The sequence below is a fragment of the Netta rufina genome, assembly GCF_964035555.1.
Source record: "Netta rufina genome assembly, chromosome: 17".
NCBI lineage: Eukaryota > Metazoa > Chordata > Aves > Anseriformes > Anatidae > Netta > Netta rufina.
Genome location: NC_140141.1, coordinates 5,050,148 through 5,074,123, shown reverse-complemented (window position 1 = coordinate 5,074,123; position 23,976 = coordinate 5,050,148). Strand labels below are relative to the sequence as shown.

The 23,976-nt window shown below is 42.6% G+C and overlaps 1 protein-coding gene across 2 annotated transcripts in view; it reads right to left on the bottom strand.

Moving 5' to 3' along the window:
* ARVCF (ARVCF delta catenin family member) overlaps nt 1-18,919 on the bottom strand; it is a 146,146-nt gene extending 127,227 nt beyond the window's left edge. For both annotated transcript variants that reach the window (XM_084297219.1, XM_084297220.1), the window contains exon 1: nt 18,493-18,919. In XM_084297219.1, coding sequence (XP_084153345.1) covers nt 18,493-18,513 — 21 coding nt within the window. In that variant the 5' untranslated portion in view covers nt 18,514-18,919. The remainder of the gene's footprint in view (nt 1-18,492) is intronic.
* Between the last annotated feature and the right edge of the window lie 5,057 nt (nt 18,920-23,976).

The window sequence follows — 23,976 nt, the reverse complement described above, 5'->3', positions numbered from 1 at the left end:
TCAGGTAATTTAATCGAGACGTTTCTGAACAGAAAGGTGCCTTATCATTCACACAGAGTTAAGGGTTTCGCACCTGAACTCATTCTGCCCCCACGATAAAGCATCAGAGCCGACCTGATAGCCTTCAGCGAGAACCTGTGAAAGCCTGAGGAGATGGGCCATGGAATAGTCTGCCGAGGACAAAATGGGGTCAACATGATAGATGCCAAAAGAATTCAAGATGCAGTGAAAAATACGACTTGGGAAAGCTTTAGTTAACAGGACAACAATTCTTCTCTCACTCAAACAGTCCAACAGGTTTCTGTCTATCCGAGAGGCACGGTGAAATGGCTTACCCTGCCACTCCACATCTTCCTTACGAGAACAAAAGGCAGCATTCGGTTTTAAAGAAAACACCACTCTCATGGATTTAAATCAAACTCTTTCTGTCAGTTACACTATTTCAGGACTGAAAACTCAAGACTAATCTCCTTTTAATTCTTATTGTCACTAAAAATAGAAGTAGAACTTAGCTTGAATTTTCTGCCTTGGCTTCCAACCACACTTTACAATGCTATTCTAGCCTGTTTTGGTAGTAGCAAATCCAGATTTAAAGTTCTCTTTATCATTCTCTAAAACAGTATGTAAAACATTGTTTTATTTGGGAGGGCAGGAATCCTGATAAATACACATGCTAGTTATCCATATTCAAATAAAACAAGTATTCCACATCAGACTTTAAGGCACTGATGACATCCACCTTCACAGAAAGTCACTCAATGATTAGATGATAAAGAACCAAGCATAAACCTTATCAAATATGCAGCTTCATTTTATTTGTCATCAAGATAAAAGGAAGCAGAATCTGAGAATGATGTTTACATTTTGCATTTTCACTCATTTGCACCTTTTTCCTGGAAGTCTACAACGACAGTGTTCAAAGCACTGACTTCTTATTCTGTTGAACTAGAAAGAAATTTCAGCATCCTGCAAGGATTTATAATTAAACAGCCGGCAGTTTTCCCAAGTTAGTAATTTAGTCTTCCTATCTTGCGGCTCCTTCACACACCTACAAACAGTTAGTGAGGTTTCTTGTGTCCCAGAATTAGTCATACTCTCCCTGTTTGTACCAGGTGAGAGAAGAAGCAGCAACACCAGAGCTATTTCACCTCATGGTGTTGCATTAAAAGTCTTCATATCTCACAGGAAGAGAACAAAAGGTTCTGGAAACAAACATAAAAACTATCAAAATTAGTAAATGGTTTGCTCCAAGTGGCATGAAATAAACAAGCATCCTTCTAAAATAGCTTATTGTTTTTAACAATGTCAGCTGAGCTTAAAAATATCTGGTGTGCATGTTTTAGTTTTTAATTAGACCGTGTTTGAATTTTTTCAGCATTTTTGGCATGTTCACAGCATTGTTTTTAAATGTTTCAAGCCAAATATTATTGCTTAAAAACAACATCTAAATATATGCCGAATTAATTTCACTTCAAGTTCAGCAAGTTTTACCTTAAGTCTCAGTTCAACAAGGGGAAATGCCAAGTCCTGCCCCTGGGGAGGAAGGCGCTGGGGCCACACAGCTGAAAAGTGCCTGGGAGCCCTGGTGGACACCACACTGAGTGTGAGTCAGCAACGTGCCCTTGCTGCAAACACAGGTAACAGTATTCTCGGCTACATCACACAAACCATTTCCAGTGAGTCAATGGTAGCGATCCTTCCCCTCCGTTCAGCACTGGTGAGGCCACACTGGAGCACTGGGTCTAGTTCTGGACTTCCCAATACAAGAGAAACGTGGATATACTGGAGACAGTTCAGCAACAGGCCGTGAAGATGCTTACGGGACGGGAGCACCTCTCCTGTGGGGAAAGGCTGAGAGAGCTGGGACTGTTCGGCTTGGGAAAGACTCATGGGGAATCACATCAATGCGTATAAATACCTGAACAGAGGGTGCAGAGGAGTCAAGCTCTTTGCAGTGGTGCCCCATCACAGGACAAGAGGCAGTGAACACCAGCTGGAAACACAGGAGGTTCCAGCTGAACCAGGAATCAATTGTTGACAGTGCAGGTGACTGATCAGTGGCACAGGCTGCCCAGAGAGGCTGGGGAATCTCCTTCCATGGAGGTACCCAAAAGTCATCCAGGCACGGTGCTGAGCAGCCAGCTCTTGGTGGCACTGGTTGTGCAGGGAGGTTGGACCAGGTGACCTCCAGAGGTCCCTTCCACTCAGCCAGCTGGTCATGCTGTGATTCTGTTTTAGCCACCAAAATATATCCTACTGTTTTTGAAAGTATAAATCTGCATTTTAATTCCTCCTGAGACAATCCCCACCTAAGGCAAAGCAACAGGATAAAAACAAACAAACAAACAAAAAAAAAAAACACAACCTCAAAGGCTTTCTGAATTGCTTCCCCTACATTCCAACCTGCAGCAGCTATAAATGCACACAAAACAATCATCATCTTTACTTCGGGCTAAATAAAGACTCAGTAATGCTTTCTTACAGAGACACAAAAAGACCATGAGCTTCCTTTTGCCCATCATAAAGCTAAATACAGATCAAAAATTAGGCAGGAATACTCTAAGAGTTTGTTTTCAAGATACCTACTCAACCCACAACACGTCTGTCCAAATAATGACGTTCACATGCTATAAACTGATATGCTATGGATTAAGGCATTAAATTCACCTGAATACTTGTTCCACACAGTTTAAAGCACATCCCTTACTCCTTCTATACGCTTTAGGTAGGGTCTGGAAGTCAGATTTCTCAAAAGCCAAAAATACTGAATTTTTGCCTCAGATAACCTCGAAGCTACATTCCTTTATTTCCGCACTGCAGGGCGCAGCCCCCAGGACCCCAGCACTCTCCCTAACAAGGTGTTGACAATCCCTCCAGAACACATTCCCTTGGCTGAAACAGCAAAAGGATTTTTCTAAGTTATCTTTACCAGCTGTCCAGAAAAGTGGAGATTGCCTCAAAGCCTGCCCATTTTCTTATCTCCGCTCTCCCCGGCTGCGTCGGGCGGCCCAGCAGAAGCTGTCTCAGCACACCTTCGCGCTGCTCTGATCCTGCTAACACGATTGCTGTAAGGAGCCAAAGCATGCACGCATACGCTCTGCAATCTCTATTTCAAAAAGCTCCTTAAAATCCACCAGTTCATCAATCATCATTACAAACCCTCTCCACCCTCTGACCTGACTTATTTGGAGAACAGATTTCAGAGGCCGCAGTTCTACAGATCAGACCCTTAAATCAGGTGCCTTTAATCACATGGTGCCAAACTGTGGGCGAGGAGGCATGGTCTCATTTCCTTCAGTCTGCAATATATTCTTAAGGTTGTAACCAATACCTGCTCTGTCACACTTCTTTGCATGTTTAACCTTTACATCACAGTTTTCTACAATTAATCCCCTATCGTTTCTAACAGGCTGTCTCCATGATATTGACACATTGCCCTATATTATTATACACCATAAGCAGGCATTCTCAGCCGCTTCATGAGGAAAAAGGTCCTCAATTAGATTTTAAATCAGAGCATATTATGACTACTAACTTGCTTCTGACTAAATTGCTCCTTGTCATTGTCAGACACAAACACGCAGCTGATACATTGCATACAACCTTCATTCATCACATTTCAATCCAAATTCTCTAATAAGTAAGGGCTGAATTCAAGAGTGGCACCATTATCGCAAGATGGCTGAAAGTTCAACTCAGCACCAGCAAAAATAACTTGCTGTGCCATCAACACCTTCCTCTTAACAGCCTCCTGCTATTATTTTGGTAGCAACTCACTGGCCCCCAAAGATAACCCAGAGCCTGGATCTCCTCTGACAGGCTGTCGCATTTAAGCCACATAAAGGGCCTTTTGGACTGCTAAGATCATGCAATGTCAAGCAAAAAGAATGGCTTCAAAAGACTTTGTTCATCAAAAGGCTTTAAGCAGCACTGCCACATGTGCTTCCAACATCAGCTTTTCCACTCAGTGGTGATTTCAAGGCACAACAAATTCCAGTGGCAGTTCCCACTGGGCAGCCATTTCAAAGTCCAGAAGAAAACTGAGGAAACGCTTCTTCAAATGATTCATCATTACGTTTTACCCCTGAAGACACAGCCCAGAAATACCTTGCCACTGCTAGGGATTCAATTGCCTCCCAAAGACAACCCAGCAGGGTTACAGCCAGCTGTCCTGAAGGGTCACACTACTCCTGTGGTCATTCCTCAAACATCCCCACTGAATGTGAGGACCAGCAGAGCCTCCAGGCTCCAGAGCTCCAAAGTCCTTATGTAGTCATGTGGATGACTTCCACTTCTGGAAGGTTATAAAGAGAAATGAAATTTTAAAAAGTATATTACAGCAAGGCAGGTACCCAATAGCTGTCAAACTTTGACAGCTGCCAGCTAACCTTCTGCACGTCAGAAAATCCAATGAACCAGAAGTAGAAATATTTGGCTGTTTGCATTGTGTTGTCCTTCCAAACTAAGGGGCACCAGACCGTAGAGGTTTATCTTCTCTAAATCTTAATAGACAGCTAAATATAGTAAAATGGTGATTATTTCGCACATCTTTAAAGCAACAATTTCCCTCCCAATTAATTTCCAGTTCCTTAGATTAATTATCTACTCAAATTTTCTTGATTCACACACTGCAAGAAGCTGAATGCATTTCCTGTAAATTAAATTGCCTTCAGAGATAATGACTGACATTCCTAGAAGAACTTCAACTAAGCAAAAGAATCAAAAATCCATTCTATTGAATCTGCCCGGATGGGCAGAAGGGAGAAAAGTGAAAACCACTGCCATGAAAACCACCGTCTCCAGAGACTTGTGAAACTCTGGAGGTCGAACTCAAACAATAAGCTGTTCTCGCTTGCCCTCAGAGTAACGACCCCAACATAATAACAAGCAGCAGTTCTTCATTAGCCCAAATAAGAATGAAGTGCAACTCAGACAAAAAAATCCTGGGAAAATCACTATCGGTGGCAACTTCAGCCACTGTGGACCTGTACCCGAGGAGTCTTAAGGCCTACCGGACTGCATATGGTCCAGAGACCTTTTTCTGCCATGTTTAGTGACAAAGCTCCTGTAAATTTCTGCAATACTTGATTGGAAACTTCCGCAGAGAAGTGGAAAGCAGACCATCTGCAGAGATGTCAGGTAATTCCTGCTGTCAGACCAGAAGTACCAAACTTCACAACTGTATGCTGTTTATGAGGACAAAAAAGTTTCTTATTACTCAAAGCTCTGTCATTTCAGCACATCAAAAGGGAACTTTCAGAACAAAGCACACCTGAAATTAAGTATCTGCTAAAAAGCATACACATTTCAAGCCTGTCTAGATTACTAGCTAGGTATAAGCGGAAATCAGACAACAGAAGGAAGGCAGCGTTAGCCTTCTACACACTGATCTTATAAAATATTTAAGCAGAACATGTGACCATTGGTAATATGCACCTTGACTGAACAACAGGCAGCACAAAACCAATGATTTTTCCCCAAAATCTCTAGTATATGTGTATCTACGGGGGATAGAGAAAAAGTAGATTTAAGAAGTAAATCAAAGCATACACACAAGGAGATGTTACAAGTTTTTATGGTACAGCTCCTGAGACACAGACACAGGTAGGCTAACAGATTCTGAATCCTTTCATTGTTTGAGGAAACAGACACAGGAGAGATGATGCTGCTGAGCACAAAGCTCTCTTACTCACCCCTCCAGCCAGGAACTTCAGCAGTGTGGTTTGTCCAGCATCAGTGCAGAAGCCAAACAAGTCTGTGCTTTAATAATTGATTAAGATCCCACCCTAGCCAAGGCAGTCAGTCAGCTGTACAAGAGTACAAACACACTAAAATGCAGTATTTTTAATTCACCTGCGTATAATTCAAACAAAACATTTATTTTTTCAAATGGAAGTAGAACACAAGCAAGAAGTCCATGTAACAGAACTGCATGGCTGATCCATCAGCTCTATGTGCAAAACCAGGGAGGTTTGTTCCCTTATATTTAGGGATGTTCAAGTCTTATCGGAAAATAGCCATAAAATAAAACAACACTAAGCCTTTTGGTTAGTCTCCCCCCTTCTGGCTCCTGCTGAACAATCTCATTTTGTGTTCAAGTGAGGAAATCTATGTGAGGAGCAATGCAGACTCACTAGGATGGGTAACACACAAAAGCTTACTTCAACTTCAATAAGATAGGAACAATAATGATACAAAGCCACTTCCCATGTTAAAACAATACAAATCCTATTTAGGCTTAGATGGAAAAAATGAACACTTAATTAAAAATTAAGAGTGCACCACATGATGCCCTTTACCTGTCATTTCCTATTTAGTCTACCTACATTACCACCAATCAATCTGGAAGAGATGAACACTGGATATGATTTTAAAAAGCTAACGCCTTAAGGAGACTTCAATTACTGTCTTTTAGACAGAAATATTCTTGCACTGATGCAGTATGCCTGATCATTATGCTTATAATGCATGGTTTCAATGATGGAGTTGATGTTACACAAAAATTTGCAAGATAATAAGAATCAGTTCTCCAAAATGATAACTACGACGTTATACACTGGCAGAATACTGTGCCAACAAAAGCAGCTACGAAGACACAGAAGATAAGCCATATAAAAAAAATAACTAGAAACAAATTCTACACTGGAGACTTCCACTTTTTAGGCATTTAGACCTGTAACTCCAACCCTACCCTTTCAAAGCAGAAGTGGCAGTCACAGTCTGGATTGCAGTGAAACTTTCAATGGTCCTTGGTGAGCAGTTACCTGCAGTTGTCCTCATCTGCAGGTTAAAACAAATCTAAAACACAAGTTCATGTTCTGGAGCACAAATTTTCCACTGTACTTGCAATTATTGTACGTGTTGAGGCTCTGCCATTTTTGAGTGTTTCTTAAGCTGACACGCATTTCATACAAAGCAGTCAACACCTGTAAGAATGGTAATTAATTTCTGGGAAAAACCCAACGTGGGACAACCATAGAACTTATCTGGGAAATATATCTTGGAGATATAAAATACTTCCATGAAACATTGCTGAGTATCTCTTCTCTTAATAACTACCTAAAGATGGAGTTGCACAGCTCTGCTGTTACTGCTGGATTTAGAAATAACTGGATTTTAATTAAACCCAGAAGAGGAATGAAAAATTGATGTTTCACCAGCACAAGTTTCCGCTTATTTTTTCTTCTTTCCCTAATAAAGGTGGTGCAGTGATGCCATTTCTACAGCCATGAATAAAACAATCACATTTCTGTTACCAGAGTTCTACAGGACACCCCTGTCTCTAAGGCAAGGCGCAAACACTCCAATGAAAGCATCACTAACAGTTCAGCTGGCATCCACAGCACCGAGGGAGAGACAGACAGAGGAAAAAAGGAGCAGCTTCAGGTCATTAAGCTGAAATCCCCAGAGGTGACCAACATCTTATTTAGGGAAAGATTCATTCAAATTTTATAAACCTAGTGAGTGAATAAGTTAACTAGAAAGGATGTTGGTATCAAAAGGGAAATTAATGATGACCTGAATTTAAAACACAGCAATTGCCCACATTACAGACACACTGACTCACAAACCATCCCTGCACTGTAAGAGATTCATAAGAGAAGGTTGCATTCTGGGACATGTCAATTAAAATTAAGAATGAAATAACTCTGTGCAACGGTGCTGAATGGCATTTTCTTTCAAGAGACAAGTTCAAATTGAGATTTCAGCTCTGCAATCAGATTTTCCTTCTTAACTCTTTCATTTCCAATGCAAGGGATCAGCTTGTGACAGTCTTCTCTTCCACTTCAAATTCTCAACTAAATTCAAAGAGAGATTAGAAGGACCCGTTATCTGCCTGAAGCCCAGACCGCGATAGCGCTTCTACCAGAATTGGTAAGATGGCAGCTCTGCCCGAAAGGCACAGCAGCTCTAAATTACCATGAGTGCTGTTAGCAGGATTCAATCTAGAGTTGCAGGGACCAGTTTTTTTTTTAAAAAAAAAAAAAGAGAGAAAGAAAGAAAATCCAAAAGTGCATTTAACAGTCTGCTGTTACAACCAGTCAACCTGAGCGAAAATTTATGAGGAATTTGTTCTCACCATTTGCCAGTGTCAATATTTAGGCTATTTTGTCCAACAAAGAAGTCAGTTCCATCACCACACACCATCTCCACACGCTGGCTGCAGCCCACTGCCAACCACACTTCCCAGCACAGTTCACGAGGAGATCACCAACTGCACTCTTTCATGGTGAAACCCCAAGCCCCCGTGGGTCTGCGGGCATTCAGTGCTGCATTCCCACTACTGCTGTGGTAAATACATGTACAACGCATCAGAACTTCAAAATAGCATTTCTGCTGAGTACACACTGCATGAAGTGCCAGAGCTACCTTGGTATTTTTCCTCAGGAGAATATGAAGTGGAGTTTTAAGGAGTAAAAGTACCTTTTCCCAACTGCTTAGCCACCCAGCAGTATAGTCTTTGGGATCCACTGCAAAAACTTAAAAATGTAAATAAATGGGTTTAAGTGGCATGTTTCCATCATTAACTTAAGATTTTAAAGACTTCTTATAAAAGCAGTTACCTACATTTTAATACCCAAAAGAAAGCTAATTCTCTGCCCCTTTAAAAGAAAACTGTGGATTTCAAAAAATAAAATAGAACACTTCAGGGAATTTTAAGTACAGGAAGGAGGGATAAGGGCATGGGGGAAGAACCCATCAGTCTTCGTAAATATTTTTGCAACTCCAATTGCCAAAACAGTATCCGCATAATGCACCTCCGCCAAGTTTCTTTGAAAACAAGAAAATTCAAGGAGCAACAATTCACAAAACACACCCACACATTTGCAGTGTATTTATACAAGCACACATAGCACTTCAGCTGCTGCGGACACTCTTCCTTCAGTATTTTGTTGTACATGGCAGATGTTGATTCTGCCAGGGTCTCTTCTGGAAAGCCTCTGGAATGCAGCCAGCCCTGGAACAGGCATTACGGAATATTTGCTATACCTCTTGGTAGAAGCAGCGAAGGAAGAAAATCACGTTTTATCTGAGCATTAAAAACTTGTGCTATTAAGCTGAATTTTTGAAGTGTCAGCTTAGTGAAAGGAAATAAAATAAACAGATCCCATGTAACAAAAACACAAAGACGATTTGGAGATCCAAAAACCAAGCAGCAGAAAAAAAACACTATATATGCACCAAAACCAGCAGCCAGATCTTCAGAAGTGTTCAGCGGATTGCTGCAACCCTCCTGTACGCCAGCTTGTTTGAAATCTGCTCCTCATTTTTGGTTGCCTGTACAGCAACAGTTTTCAAAGATTCGGTCCTCAAACAAATAGTATAAAAGAGTATATTTCAAATCCAACATGTTAAAAAGGGTGATGACATTTTCAATAGCTGAACAGCATTCTCCTTCTCTTTACATTCTCACAGAGTTAATGGAAAATACTTCCTGTGGATTAAAATATCGAAGCTACAACTGCAAGTACAAAGATTTTTCTGTTGCTATTACACAAATAACAAATTAGCACTTCTTTGCACCTCTTTCTACTGTTGTAGCTAAGGGAGAAGAACAGTGTCAGCTTCATATTTACTGAACACTATTGAAGGAAGCCCTTTTTGCTATCTTCTACATCTAAAATGACTGATGGCGGCTGGTTTTGATGTAATTACAAATGTCTCTTCCCTCCGGAAATAACCTGCTAAAAAGAATATCATACGTTAGAAGCAAAACATTACCCTTAAAAATCGCCAAAGGTATGCACTACTGCATAGCCCTGGTATTCCTGTGCCACTAGCTGGTGGCATGACTGTCACTGATGGCTGAAATGCTGAATAGGAAAAAGAAGAGAGATGGGATGTGATAAGATCACATCATAAAAAACAAGATAAATGTGTCGCCGCAACTAAGACACATTCTAACCTCAGGTAGTACAACACCATGTCATGATCGGAAGAGAAAGAATGACCCAGATAAGATGAAATTGCTAAGGACAAATATGAAATGTTCCTCATCATGCATACATTTACATAATTTCACTGCCATTTACATATGCTAATGTGAGCAACACAGTTTTTCAGAAATCTTGTAAACATTTCTTAGTCCATTCCTTTTGGGCAAAGGGCAGAATGAAGCTCCAGAAAGTACAATGAGCTTATTAAAACCACGACCAAAGAAGGAATAAAAAAAAAAAAAAAAAAAAAAAAAGAAGATGGGAGCAGCAGCACTAGGTTCTGACACTGTGTTATTACTAGGACACGATCACCGTGCAGAAGTGAATTAATGCCCTAACTATCAGACTTCAGAAAGACTCCATACATTTTGTTCGATACCTAGCAACCTGCCTGCCGGCGTGAGAAAGCAAGGACAAGGTTTCACAGAATCACAGAATTTCTAGGTTGGAAGAGACCTCAAGATCATCGAGTCCAACCTCTGACCTAACACTAACAGTCCCCACTAAACCACATCCCTAAGCTCTACATCTAAACGTCTTTTAAAGACCTCCAGGGATGGTGACTCCACCACTTCCCTGGGCAGCCTGTTCCAATGCCTCACAACCCTTTCGGTAAAGAAGTTCTTCCTAACATCCAACCTAAAACTCCCCTGGCGCAACTTAAGCCCATTCCCCCTCGTCCTGTCACCAGGCACGTGGGAGAACAGACCAACCCCCACCTCGCTACAGCCTCCTTTAAGGTATCTGTTTCCACCTAACAGATTCACTAAAATTTCATCCACAACTCTCCGTGTACTTAACCTCACCCAACCACCCAGTCTTCCTTGGAACCAATCCCATAGCCCAAGCTTGCTGCTTCCCTTCCTCCAGAGCACAACTCTGCTTCCCCTCCTATTTCCAAACAGCCACGCTGCTTCTCGGGGTGGGCACTGCTTCACCTGTAACAGCACACTACAAATGGCACTGGTTTTGAAGACCTAATCATGTAAAAAAGATATTATGTACATCTCGAATTGTTAAGTTTGGGGAATGTTTGAAGTACTGCCATCACTGTGCCCCAGGGAGGTGGGAGGGCTGCCACGTTGTGCTGCTCGGGAACAGGACAGTCAACTGCGGCTTCACGAGGGACTTCCAGCTGCTCCCTTTCCTCACCCAAAGAAGAACACCCTACAGAGGGAAACACCTCACCCCTGAAGTCCAATCACCTCTCTCAGGAGCATTCAAGAATCGCAGGAATGCTCATAAAATATGAATGCAATTTCTCCTCAAATACTGATGATAAGCCTGTATTTATCTAGTAGCAATAAAAAGAAAAGCAACTAGACAGTAAATTATTTGTTTTTAAATTAGGTGCTGCAAAAGATTATCAAGACAACAGAAAACAACTAAGGCATGAGAATGCACAAGCCAAGCAGCACTTCAGGCAAGTAACAAAACGATACCGCTTTTGAAGTTACAAGCACAGAAACAACCATTTGCTTTTCATTAAGGGCAACTGTTAATATTATTAGTTGCTCTTAAAAAAGAGAAGGTCTGCCAACAATCCAACAGTTCAAGGGGACATCGGATGGACAGATGCTGTGAAAGCAGTGAGAGTTATATTTTACAGTCTTAAGCAGCATCAACATGTACTTTATAAATAAAAACACCGCTATTTACAAAGTCACTCTTTCACAACATCTAGCATTTAGGTTGAAATCTTTTACGACCCAGGAAAAGAGTATTTATAACCATTGCCTCATTACAGTGTCATAAAAATGATTTATAAAGAGCTGCACTCTTAAGAGAGTGAAAACCTTATCTAGGATCCATGAGAGACTTGAAATGGCAAAGACATCACCAAAAGAGCCCAACGGGGCAACGCTGGCATCCCAAAGCATATTGCCAAGCTCTTCCAGATGAGCTGATAACCGGTGTAATTGATGTTAGTAACATAAAACATCTGCTGGATTCAATTTAAATGACAACACATTTCTCCTAATTTAAAGTAGACCAGGATAATCCTCCCATTGTTGGTGAACGTTGCTTCCATTAAGATAAAGGTTTAGGAAGGACAACACATTAACACAAATTAACTAACCACATACTTGGGAGAGCACCAGCAGGGCTTTATGAAGAACCAGAGCACTTGCCCTACAGAATTTATGCCAACAGAAAACAGTGGGCGCATGAAAGGGGGACTTCTGACCACCACTTCCATTTAAAAAGCTAGGGTCTGTTGTGCTGGTGATTAACAAGGATTCAGGGAGGTGTTCACAGAAAAATGCAGCCACCTGCATAATCTGTTTTACAAATAAGTCATTTTGTCCATTAACAACCGTTTGTTTTGCATTACTGTAATGCAGTACTGTGCAGTCTTATATATTGCTTTTAGTCTTATATACTGGTTTTCTTATCCAACCTTTCTCCGTGTCTACTTGGACTTTAACTCCATCTCATTCGAGCTTGGAAAGCTCAAGTTTTTGCATAATGTGCTGGTACAAACACTGGTTTATTTCTTGGTTAAATGCATCACAAAACAAACCAGCTAAGGTCCACATGCTGCTGTGCCTGGAAGCCAAAAGGGCTTTTATTCCCTGAACATTGAATTCCCCTGAGAATCATTTCAAAGAGAAATGCAAATAGCTTCAGATGCAAAACTTGCTCAAATAATTTGAAAGAGTTTACAATTCAAACAGCAGAATAATCCTGATCAACCATGGAACTGTTTACATCTCAGGGCTCTACCATCCACAAACAAATTGTGCTGCATATCCTATCAGCTCCTTAATGAATGGCAAGTTTGTAAGTTGAAAAGTCTTCTGCATGTTCAGGATGATTCTGATCACTGCTACACTGCATACATCCAGATTAATGCTACTTAAATATATACTGCTGCAGCCACAACTCCCCAAGCAAAGACGTTATCTACAATACAAAATTAAGCCCTCACATTCTGGTTTCATTTCAGGCTTTCAGGAACATCTTTCTCTGAACATTACAATAGTTTGGCTGTGAAAGTTTTACTAAAAATAAGAGTTCAGAGCTGTGCCAGGAGATTTAGCTTGCAGAGGCAGAAATTCCCAAGCTCAAACATTCTCCACATTTACTTAGAACAGTTTTCACTTTATTTTTTGAATGCCAAAGAGAAGAGTTGTGATGTGAAGGATAGATGCGTGGGATTAGCCAAAAGGGAAAACTCAGGCATTTCAATTTCCTGCTGTAAGCAGGTGTGGGCTTGACTCATCAAAGAGGCAGAGAACACCACTGGAAGTAATGAATTTTCACATTACTGCAGTATACAGGGAGCACCGAGTCCATGGAAACACCACCCCTTAGTAAGGCAGACGAGATCTTGCTTGCACATTTGTAGATATAAAAAATTACGATTCCCCAGAGAAAGCAAAACTTTAGGCTCTGTGTGCTCACCAAGCCTCTCTCGGGTACTGTTACATCGGTTCACTGTTTAGGCATGCAGACAAGCGAACGAAAGAAAAACAAAGCTGGGTAGCAACCTAATGAAATACATGAGGCACAAAGGACGCTGTGAAATTTAAAACTATCGAAATTTGAGTCTCAGTTTTCCTTTAATCAGTCATTTGTAATACCCTCTCTAATCTCAAGATTTAACTCAGGGACTCCATTCACTCTTGAACCCTTTCTCTTGCTATTTATTCCGGTTGGGACACAGGGTAGAACCATCATTTCCCCTCATCCTTAAAAGGGGAAACAAAAACCAGGGAGACCTACAAGCAAAATCCTATGTTCCATTCTTCACTAGAAATAAAACCTTTGAACATAAACTAAACATCACCTCTTACTATCCTAACCTTATTACTGCTAAAACTACTCCAATGCTAATTTCCTTCTCTTATGTTCTGTAGCATAAACAAGTCTGTGCATTGCTATGACAAATACTGAAGCCTAATATAAAATAACGAGGAAGACTCCTGTTATTAAAAATATCTTGGAAAGCAGAGTTAAAAAGAAGCAAGTTCCCATAAAAATTACTTAAACCATCCACTATCAACCCTCACATGCAACCCTAACTTCTGCCACTTTCCTCCAAGTCACCACGGCACACTGCTGAGCTTTGCTGGGCAACATCAGTCACACAAAGGACACCTCTGGAACAACAGCAATTTTCAAGACCATGAAGAACAAGCTGTTTTTAACGCTCCCCTCTGTCCTTGGGAAAATCTGACCAAACCAAACATATGCAGAACTCCCAGGGCAAGTCACGTGAGATATGAAACAACATCAAGATAATATTTAATCAGGAGTAGTTACATGAGATCCGATGTGCATGCTTTTGCCCTTTTCTTTCTCCCTCCCAATCTACTTAATACTCTGCCACCCACTGGCATTAAAGACAATTCTTCTTTTCCTAAAGCGTGTATGGCTCATTTCAGATTTAAAGCTGGACCAGTTCACTGGCCTGACCCACAGAACGGCCCTGAAAACATCTGTGCTTGCAGGACTGCGGGCAACCTGCTGTGTAGCTTGGGAAGCCAGCAGCAGTGAAGGCCAGGGCCTTCGTAACCCAGTGAAGGTAAAACTCCTGTCCCCCCAGCCATACCCACAAATGTTTCAGGCAAAGAGAAAGAACAACTGGCAGAGATTGTGAAATTTTTGTTTCCCGAGTAAAATCCAAATTATCTTAACAATTTTACTTCCGCCTCTCAGAGCAGTATCCCGGGGGGTAGGAGGAGGGCAGAGCACTGCCCTGAATTAGCACAGGCTACTCAGAAGGTCTGCAGGAGGAGGACACAGTAAGAGAAGTATGTTATGATACACATACTACATCTTTATGGCTTACTTCATACAAAACAGGAGTTTGGAAGAAGTTTCCCTGCATATAGTTGCACAGTTTTGTATCACAGAAGAAACTACCTTAGAATAACAGAGGAACAGCTGCAGCAGTGGACAGACACGTGGAGAACACACCAGGATCCGTATTCAGAGAAATACGACATTTAACATCCAGCTACAGACACACCTTATACATGACACAGCCACATTCATCCAGTGGCCCTGACCCCACTCCCGCTGAAGCCAGTATTAAAACCCCGGGAGGCAGAACCAAACCCCTCAGATTGTGTTTGAGAACAGCCTTGTCAGAAATGCCCAGCCCATCAGTTTCATTTAACTCCAAGCATTTTCTTTCCCATTTCATCTACAATAACGGATATTTCTAAGTTATGAAAGACATTCAGTGTATGTGCCTTTAAAAAAAAAACACTAAAACTTGTATTTTTAGCAACTGCAGGGCTACTTAAGCAAAAAATGCAGCTCTCCCAGTGCTGCCCGTGCACCAGCTCACCTCATGGCCTTTGGGACAGGTGGCTTAGGAAACACGATCACTGGAATGCTTGCTCGAGACACCTGTTGCTGTTATGAAGCTGCATTCACACAGACAGATACACAACTTGGACATTACAAACCTTTGTGTCCCAACAGCTCCAAGAGCACACAACAGCACTTTCATAAGAAAAGAGCTCATGTCACAGCATGCTCAGAATGAGAGCACCTCAGTGCTCCCAGCCCACGCTGTGTTGTGCTGCAGTCATGGAAAAGGACCTGGCTGGGCAACGCCTGCGTTACGAGGCAAAGGCACATCCATGCACCAGAGCCCCCAGCCATCCTGCCAGCAAGTGCCTGAGGAGTTGCAGCACCCCCCCTCTGGCAGGGAACGCCTGCCTCTGCCTCAGGGCTGACAGAAAGCAGCGCGTGCCTGCACTCAGTTGCTCCAGCACATCGAATGCCTCTGCAACTGAGTCACGGCAACACGTCCCTCTGCCCAGCTCTGCTGCACAACTGCTGGCACAGGCTTTACTTCGGGGAGCGGGGAGGAGTCAGCGTCAGCCTGCTGCATCCCTTCACTCCCAGGTACCAGAGCACAGCAGAGCTGTTTCAGGCCTACCCTCACCCTGGGCAGCCCGTTCTATGCGAGTCCACGTGTGAATCCACACAGCATCCATGCTAAGTAAGCTCCCTTCTCACTTGGTTTTTCCAGTACGATTTGCCCAGCTGTTTGGAAAGCGATGATGCCTTCACATGCTGCACCTCTGAGAACATTTCTTCCAGAAGATTTCCATCACTGGTACAGGCTCCGTCAGGTACGTCACTAACGCATTATGCAATTTTTCATCCTGCCAGATCTAAGATCTCGTACTTGCTCACATCAGTATCATCCTCTAGCACAATGCTTCAGGGACAAGGTGCTGAGGAGGGGCAGCACGGTGCATGAATTAGTAATGCTCACAAAGCATATTTTCTGAAGCAGAAATCACAATCGAACTGAATAGTTTTTGGCAAAAATCACTATGAGAGTCCTCTCTTCACAACTTCAGGGCCCTGAGGCAAGCCAGTAGCTAAAGTTCCAGATCAAAACTGTATGTCATATAGTGGACCAAAATATCCTGAACAGTCCCAGACTTAGAGATCCTTCAAAGTTTCATGAACTCTGTAGTTACATTCAGGCCACTGAAGAATTCAGACTGCAGATGTTAAGGACAGATCCTTGGACAGCTCATCAGTAGAAGAGGAAAGAGCCATGGGATAACACCAAGAAGGAGACACCAACCTTTACTCTCTTGGCCACAACAGTATTTTTTCAGCACGTATTTCTTCTACCGGTCTTCTGAGATAGCTGCTCTTGTAGCCCAGAACTTTAGGAAGTCTAACTATTCTCAGGAGAAGTCGAAAGGATAGTTATAAGTTACTGGTTCTTTTTAAATATGCTTCAATAACTGTCTTTTCTCAGATTTTAATGCAAGGAGTCTCTGAAGGCGTTGGGTCTTCTGTTAATGTGGCAGAAATCCCTTCCAGTATCTCCCTCAGTTTTTGTCTATACTGGCTGTGTAGATTTGTCATTCACCTCAGTCATTTATCCATTTGGCTTAGTTTTACTTAATTGTGATCATTAAAGCTAAAAGATTACTTTCTAAAGGCTCTGTAACTGCACAATAAATTTCTCTGACAACACAGTTTAAAACTACTGCCTTTCATTACGCAAAGCCTTCTCTAATATGCTACTGCAGCTTCAACCTGATAAGTTATACTGCAGAAAAACCTCAGAACGAATCCAGAACCGTCAGAAAAGACAAAATAACACATCTGTTTGATCTTCTGCTATGACAGGCAGCAGGAAAATTAAAACCATGAGATTTTTTCTTGTTTTGTTTTGATATGGAAGAATTTACAAATTAACTGAAATGCACGACCTGAAGTGATTAACGGTAATCTTCCACTCACTCAAGCTTTTCCTCCTATCCAAACCGAAAAGCCAGGAGACAAGAACACAGCTCTACTGCACATGCCAAATGCATTACGCTTTTTTTTTTTTTTTTAACACAGCTAGCATTCTGCTCTGTGCCTCATTTCTTCTTCTTTTATTGAGGGAAAAAAAATCCAAGAAATCTGCTAATTATTTATGTATGCAAAATCAACAAGCCTTTGCATGCAATTTGACAGGTACAGTAACTTCAGGCCAGGCAGTATGACCAGGCCCCCACACACCGATAAATCCCCTCCTCCTTAAGAAGCCCACAGGTGGCACAACACACAGACAGGCACCCAAACCACCCCAGTGCTCGGTAACCTCCAGCAGCAGGGCAGCAGCTACAGGGACCAGCTACAGACAAAGGAATGACCACACAGGGGCCCAGCTGAAAGGGCTACTTTCCCCTCCAGAGAAACCAATATCCTCCTTGCATTGAGAAATGGCTCAGCCTCCTGTTACCGAGATGGCCAAGTTGCACACACCACAATTAAAGCAAACAAGCACCTCCGGCAATCCCAGCGTGCTGAACTTACACGGATCCATGGATGTACTATCACAGCATTTTACTTTCTTCTCCCAAAACACACAGTTTTAAATTAAAAAGGTGGAGAAGAAAAAGAACATTTAAGGAAAGCTACAGCACCTCAGCCAAGTTTGAGGAGCAGCTGTCCCCTGCTGCCCCCTGCACTTCCAGGGCTCCCCCGGCTCACCGGTGGGCGCAGGGGTTCCCCAGGTGAGCCCCGCTACATCCCGGGAGCCTCCCTGATCTCTGCTTATTTACATCTAGCCTGCAACAGCTTCACTCTGCAATGCCCAATGACACTCCAAGGTAAGGAATAATATTTGAAATCTTTTCCCACAGAGCTCTAAGTCTGTTATAGTTAACGAGGGGACAGCAAGGAGAGCTTTCTGTTTAAGGTAACGTTTTGAGTCAGAAACTGAAGTTATTTCCCTCCTATGTTCAACAAGAAAATCAGAGAGAAAGCACTGGCATGCTGTATGGGAAAGGCAAACACTTAGCAGAAGCACAACTGCAAAGCCGTTTTTAAAAAAAAAAACACCGTTTGTAGCTATGCCCTGTCAAAGAGTTCTCCAGATGCACTGAGCAGGACGAGAAGGTCACAGCAAACAATAGCTGCCTTTTTCGCGTTTCATCAGTTCGCCCACCGGAGACAAAAGCGGGATCTCTGCGGAACGCCCCGGCACAAAAGGCGGCGCAGGTCCCCTCCTGGTCCCCTCCTGGTCCCCTCCTGGTCCCAGCTCCGAGCCCGAGCCGCCCTCCCCGCTCACCTGTTGGAGCTCCGCCGGCATGGAGCCGAGGGGCCGGCCGCCCAGCCCGGCACTGCGCGCCTCCCGCCGGCCCCCCGCGGCCACAGCCTCCCGCTCCGGAGCCTCCTCCCTGCGCGGAGCTCCCCCTGCGAGCCGAGCCGGGGCAGAAGACGAGCGCAGCAGAGCCCCCCGGCCCTCCCGGCGGGGCCGCGGCCCCTCACACGGCGCTCCCCAGGGCGGGACCCGGCAGCCGGGGCCCGGCCACGCCCGTGGGGAGCGGGCAGAGCTCGGCGGCGCCTGAGGGGAGCGGGGCGGCCTCGCTCCGTGCCCGCTGCCGCCGGGCGGGCGAGGAGGGCGGCGGCGGCCCCCGGAGCTTGCCCAACCCCGCCGGGGGCTCCGTCCTGCCGCGGTCCGGAGACAAAAGAGGAAAAATGAAATGTCACCCGGCCGGGCCCGGGAGGGGAGGGGAGGGGAAGGGGACCCCTCACGTGGCGCCGCGAGGAAGGGGAGGGCGGGCGGCGGCTCGGGCACTTGGGGCACTTGTGGGAGCTCGGGGCCAGCCCCGCTGCAGCAGCGGCGCGGAAGGACGGGCTGCGGGCACAGCCTCCTCCCTTCCAGAGCTTACCCAGCCACGGGGAGGTTACGGCTCAAACTCCAGCCGCCTTATTTATGTATTTTTCAAGTCGTTCACCTGCCTTCAGACCTGTCCCACCTTCACTGCAAGAGGGCCCTGGTAAATTACTGGTTAGCGAAACGGGGAGGTGGTGGTAAGGGTAGGACGGCAAGGGGGGCAGCAACGAGACCGAGGTAGGTGGGTGTAAAGCAGCCCTGACCCAACCTGCGGGCTTTTTCTTGCTCTAAGCCTTGCCGCAGGTCAGGGAGCAGCACTGCTCGCCCTGACCAGGCACGGGGCAGTGGCTGCCTCCCCTCTCCCTCCTTCATGCTCCGTGCCAGCAGCGAGCCCCAGCAAGGAATAAATCCGAGCCTGTAACAGCTGGTGGCTGAACAGTGGTAATTAGGGACTGAAGGCTACTGGAATCAAATTAGAGCCTGTCCCTGGAAAGCAGGGATGGTCAGAGACAGTCAGACCAGCCAAAAATAAAAAAAGGAAGGTAGATCACAATCAAATTTTCTGTAATTTTCAGAATAGGCGCCTTTGCACAAAAGGATCTTGGCATCCAGCTTCAGGTTCCCTGAAACACGCGCCCTGGGTCAACGCAATTACTGTGTCCTTAATATCAATCCCACAGAAAAAAATACTACATGCAAAGGGGGGCATTCAAGACAGGCAGGAATGTGTCAGACCTTTTTAACCCTAATTTCAGCTTTCCTACCCCTGCCAATGTCAGAGTTCTAGCTGAGTGTTAGAGCTAGGGCTCTGTATTTTAGGGACAGAGGAAAGGGCAGGACTGTGTTACCCAACTCTGATCCTAATTTGTTTAAAAATAAACGTTGTAAAGGTTGACAAAACCTACAAGGTTTAGCTGAATAAAGTATTTGCTCCAGTGGAGGGTAAAAAACATGCTCTGAGTCTATCTAAAGTGGAATAATTTAGAGGCAACCGGTAGCGGCCCTTAATGAAATACTTAAAAGTCAAAGCAAAGTGAATGGAATGCAGTTTTGTATGAGGCTGCTGTACTTGTCCAGCACTCCCCCCCCTTCTCCTTGCCCAGCTTTTCTTCGGTTAACTAACTAACATAGCTCAACTTTTGTTGAGGCCATGCTGGCATGGAAAAGTACCATTCAATTTAGGCATGCACATGGACATGTGCCAGACCTTTATACGCTGTCAAAGAAAAAAACATTATAAAGTCTATATCCATAGGGCACTGGAGTAGCTACTCTTGAATGCAAAATGATGAAACTGAAAACCTTCCTGGATGGACTTGCCAATTCTTACTCACATGAGAAGTCTCTCACGTTGTAAACCCACAGGTGTTTTTGCAAGCCATGCAAGATTAGCATTGTTGAATTTTAGGGTCCCACCTTCTGGATTCAGGTTGTTATTTAAAATGATCATTTTCCTCTCAAAAATATAATAGATGCTCGTAGGCCTTCTGGCTATAAAGTAAGTTTTGAAAATGTTCGGACTCAAAGCCAAAGATTTTTTTTCCCTATTAAAAAAAAAAAGGTACATTTCAAGTCCCCTTATTTCTTAGCCACTTGCAATATTTTACAGCTCATGTGATTTTGAACGCTAGGGTTTGGCAATGCTGAAGTAAAAGAACTAATTATCTAAATAAGAGTTATGGATTAGATCCCTAAGGTTATACTGAACTTCCAAATTCTGGCAACAAACGCTCTATCCATTAGTATCAGACTGCTGACTACATCCTAAACTCTTTTTTTTTCCCCACCACCGTATTTTTTTTAGCTGAACTTCAATTTCATAATTTGTCACATTTTTCCCAGCTGCAACAGTAGGGTGAAAACCATCTTTTTGCTCTCTGAAAAATTAACAATTGATAAGTAGGAAGGAATTTAATTCTCTGGCTGAGATCCTGTGCCAGTCCATCTTCCAAGTTCTCTCTTTTATTTTCTTCCATTACCCTTAAAAATTTTCTATCAGTAGTGCTGCACTATAGATTGATCTGCTCTCAGCGGCAGTAAAAACGAAATGGTTTACAGCTCTGCCTGGAAACATAACATATGGCTTCAGTGATATGTAACTTCCATAAAGCCAACAGAGCAAGGAGTCACAAGATGAATCAAGAGTCCCAGATAACCATATAGGCAAAGGCCCAATGATCACCCATTGCAATTCCCACTATTAGCTGGCCTGTATTCATATAGGTACCTTCCATGCCAAGGATATTTTTATTGTTCTATGAATTTCATGTAGCAAATGAACAAGGTAATGAGAGTACTAAAGAAGAGTACATCACGATGTGTCACTGTGCCTGCCATACTGTAATGGTTTTAATAGGGGCAGATGAAAACAGAAAATTATATCTCAAACATAAATCTTGAAATCATCTTCTGTTAGCATTTCCATCATTTTTAAATGTTTTACAAATTACATTAACCTTTTCAGGGCATCTGTACTTGGTCCAAAATTGTTGCATTACCCTAGTAGGATACTGCAAGGTTAGAAACAGAGATCAAGCCAGATAGCCTTAATCAGGGAGGAGGTTGTGTATAAATGGAGGGGTTTATGTCATTCTTATTTAAGAACTTAGTAATAAAGAGGAGGTCTAGAGGATCACAGAGCTGAAGACCAGTATGACAAAGAGGAAGCAGCCACATTCTGTAGAGGGAGACTTAAGGCACTTCAGTAAGTTCAGAGGATTTTCATTTGTATACAAACAGCTTCCATCATGCTACATCTAATATCAGTCAACTCCATTTCATCCAAGTTGTCATATGACAGGATGAGAACAAGGACAGTCTGGTGACAGCACTGCTTACATTAGAAATAAAGGACAAAGGAAGCTACATGTCACTGCATATAGGGCGCAGCTGAATGAATGACCTATGTTTCTTTCCAGCAGCTTTGTTTAGATAAGAATCAACCACATTTTACAGGCTTAGAACTAGAAAAAAATAATCACTTCCTGTTTTATGAAAAAAAAATTAAGATATCTTTACATTTATAACAGAATGACAATGGCAAGGAAAACAAATCAAATTTAAGGCTGGTACTGTGGCCTTAATTTCATAATGTAGTTACTGGAAAGGAATACCAAGACACTGAAATGTATGAAAGACAGATTCAGGATTAAGTATTTTTCATTCCTTACTTGTTGTTGTTGTTGTTATTATCCCCCTTCCCACCGACCCCCCCTTCTACCCCTGGATTTTCTGGATGATTTGTGCCATATTTCAAGCTGAATATTACCATTACCTGCTCAGAAGATGTAAGATCAACTTACGGCATTTTCTCATTCAGAGGGGAAAAGGTGCGCTTTGTCGTTACTGGATTGATAAATGTCTGTACAGTCAACCCTTTTTATGATAGTTTTTGACTTAATTATGATCTTTCTCAAACCAAAACCTGAAGATTTGTTTGTTGTTGTTTTTTGTTTTCCTTTTTTTTTTTTTCTGAAGAGAGAATTAAGATGTCAAATACAAAGAAACCTTATTCCAAAGGAAGCTTCTTGTATTTGAAATATATGTAAAATAAGATTGTAAGAAGAAAGAAGAGCTAATTGAGATGGGTTAGAACCAAGGAGAGTATAGTTCTTCTCAATCCTTCATGACAGAATTCTAAAAATGCCACTCTGCCAGCAGCTGAAGATACATTTTAGCTTAAGTCCCTAAACTGAACTCAGACAGTAACCTTAAAAATATCCTTTTCAGATAGTAATTTGGTAGCTTAAAAAGGGAAGCAGCTTTTATACATATATATGTATATATAAAGCATAAATTCTAACATTCACTTAAATCAAAGGCTATAATTGTAGCTGGCACTCAGCCTCAGGCAGCCTGTGGCCATCTTTGGCCATTCTGTTCTCAGTCACACCGATGACTTCAGTGAATTACTCCACAGTTGGGACAAAGCGAACAAGAGCATAATTTGAACCATCAACAGGATGGGCCTAAACTAGCAAAAGGCTCAGCAATTTATCAATGTCATCATAATCCAACATTCATTCTTGTACTCTTTCAGCATTAATTCACAGAGCTTATAGATACCGGAGACAGCAGAAATGGAATTGTAGAGAATTTGGGGTTTTAAAAGCCTCGTCAGGTCCAAAGCTCAAGGGGCTCAGGGGAAGAAGAAGAAATCACCAGTTTGCTTGCAAGTTGCTTTTAAAGTTTCTCCAAAACATTCTTACTGCTACATGTGGAGCAGCAACGGCAGCAGCTTATGAAGACCGGCTGACTACAGCGCGATGTCTTGTAGGGATAAAGGTCTGCCTTGCTCATATGTGTAGGATCAAGGCCTGTGCTAGTAACAAAATCTTTTCATAAAATTGAGAGAGTTCAAAAGGGTTTTGTGAGGATTTAAAACCTTTTTTTTTTTTCCTAGCTGAACTACTACAGTAGTATGTTTGGGAACTGAAATGTAGAAGAAATAAAAATCTTAAGAAGCCAGCACAATTAATCATGTTCTGCTGTCTGAGCTGAAAAATAAACCAGCAGCAGAACATGAAAAATAAATCACAACTTAGAAGGTAAGATGCTTTTCATGTTAATTAGCAAGAAGCAAATGTGTTAAATGTGACTAGAAAGTTGTATTTCTAAAAAATCCTGTCAAGCCTGATATTACTCTTTAATGTTTTAATGTTTACAATTGAATATTCCTGCCTTTTAAAGACATATTTAATAATTACCTGACGTTATACTGACTGAGCTTGCAACAGTCAGACACATCGTGCAAAGAACAACTGAGATGCCCCTTTACCTACAAAGGTGCACAAGGCAAGCTGAATTTTTTTTTAGTGTTTCTGTTGTATGTACTACTAGAAAAAAACATAGTCCTGTTGGTAGAGCAATGGAAAATTAAGGAAAATTATTATGAAACTGAATTTGTCATTCAAATTAAATGATTTTGATTTAAAC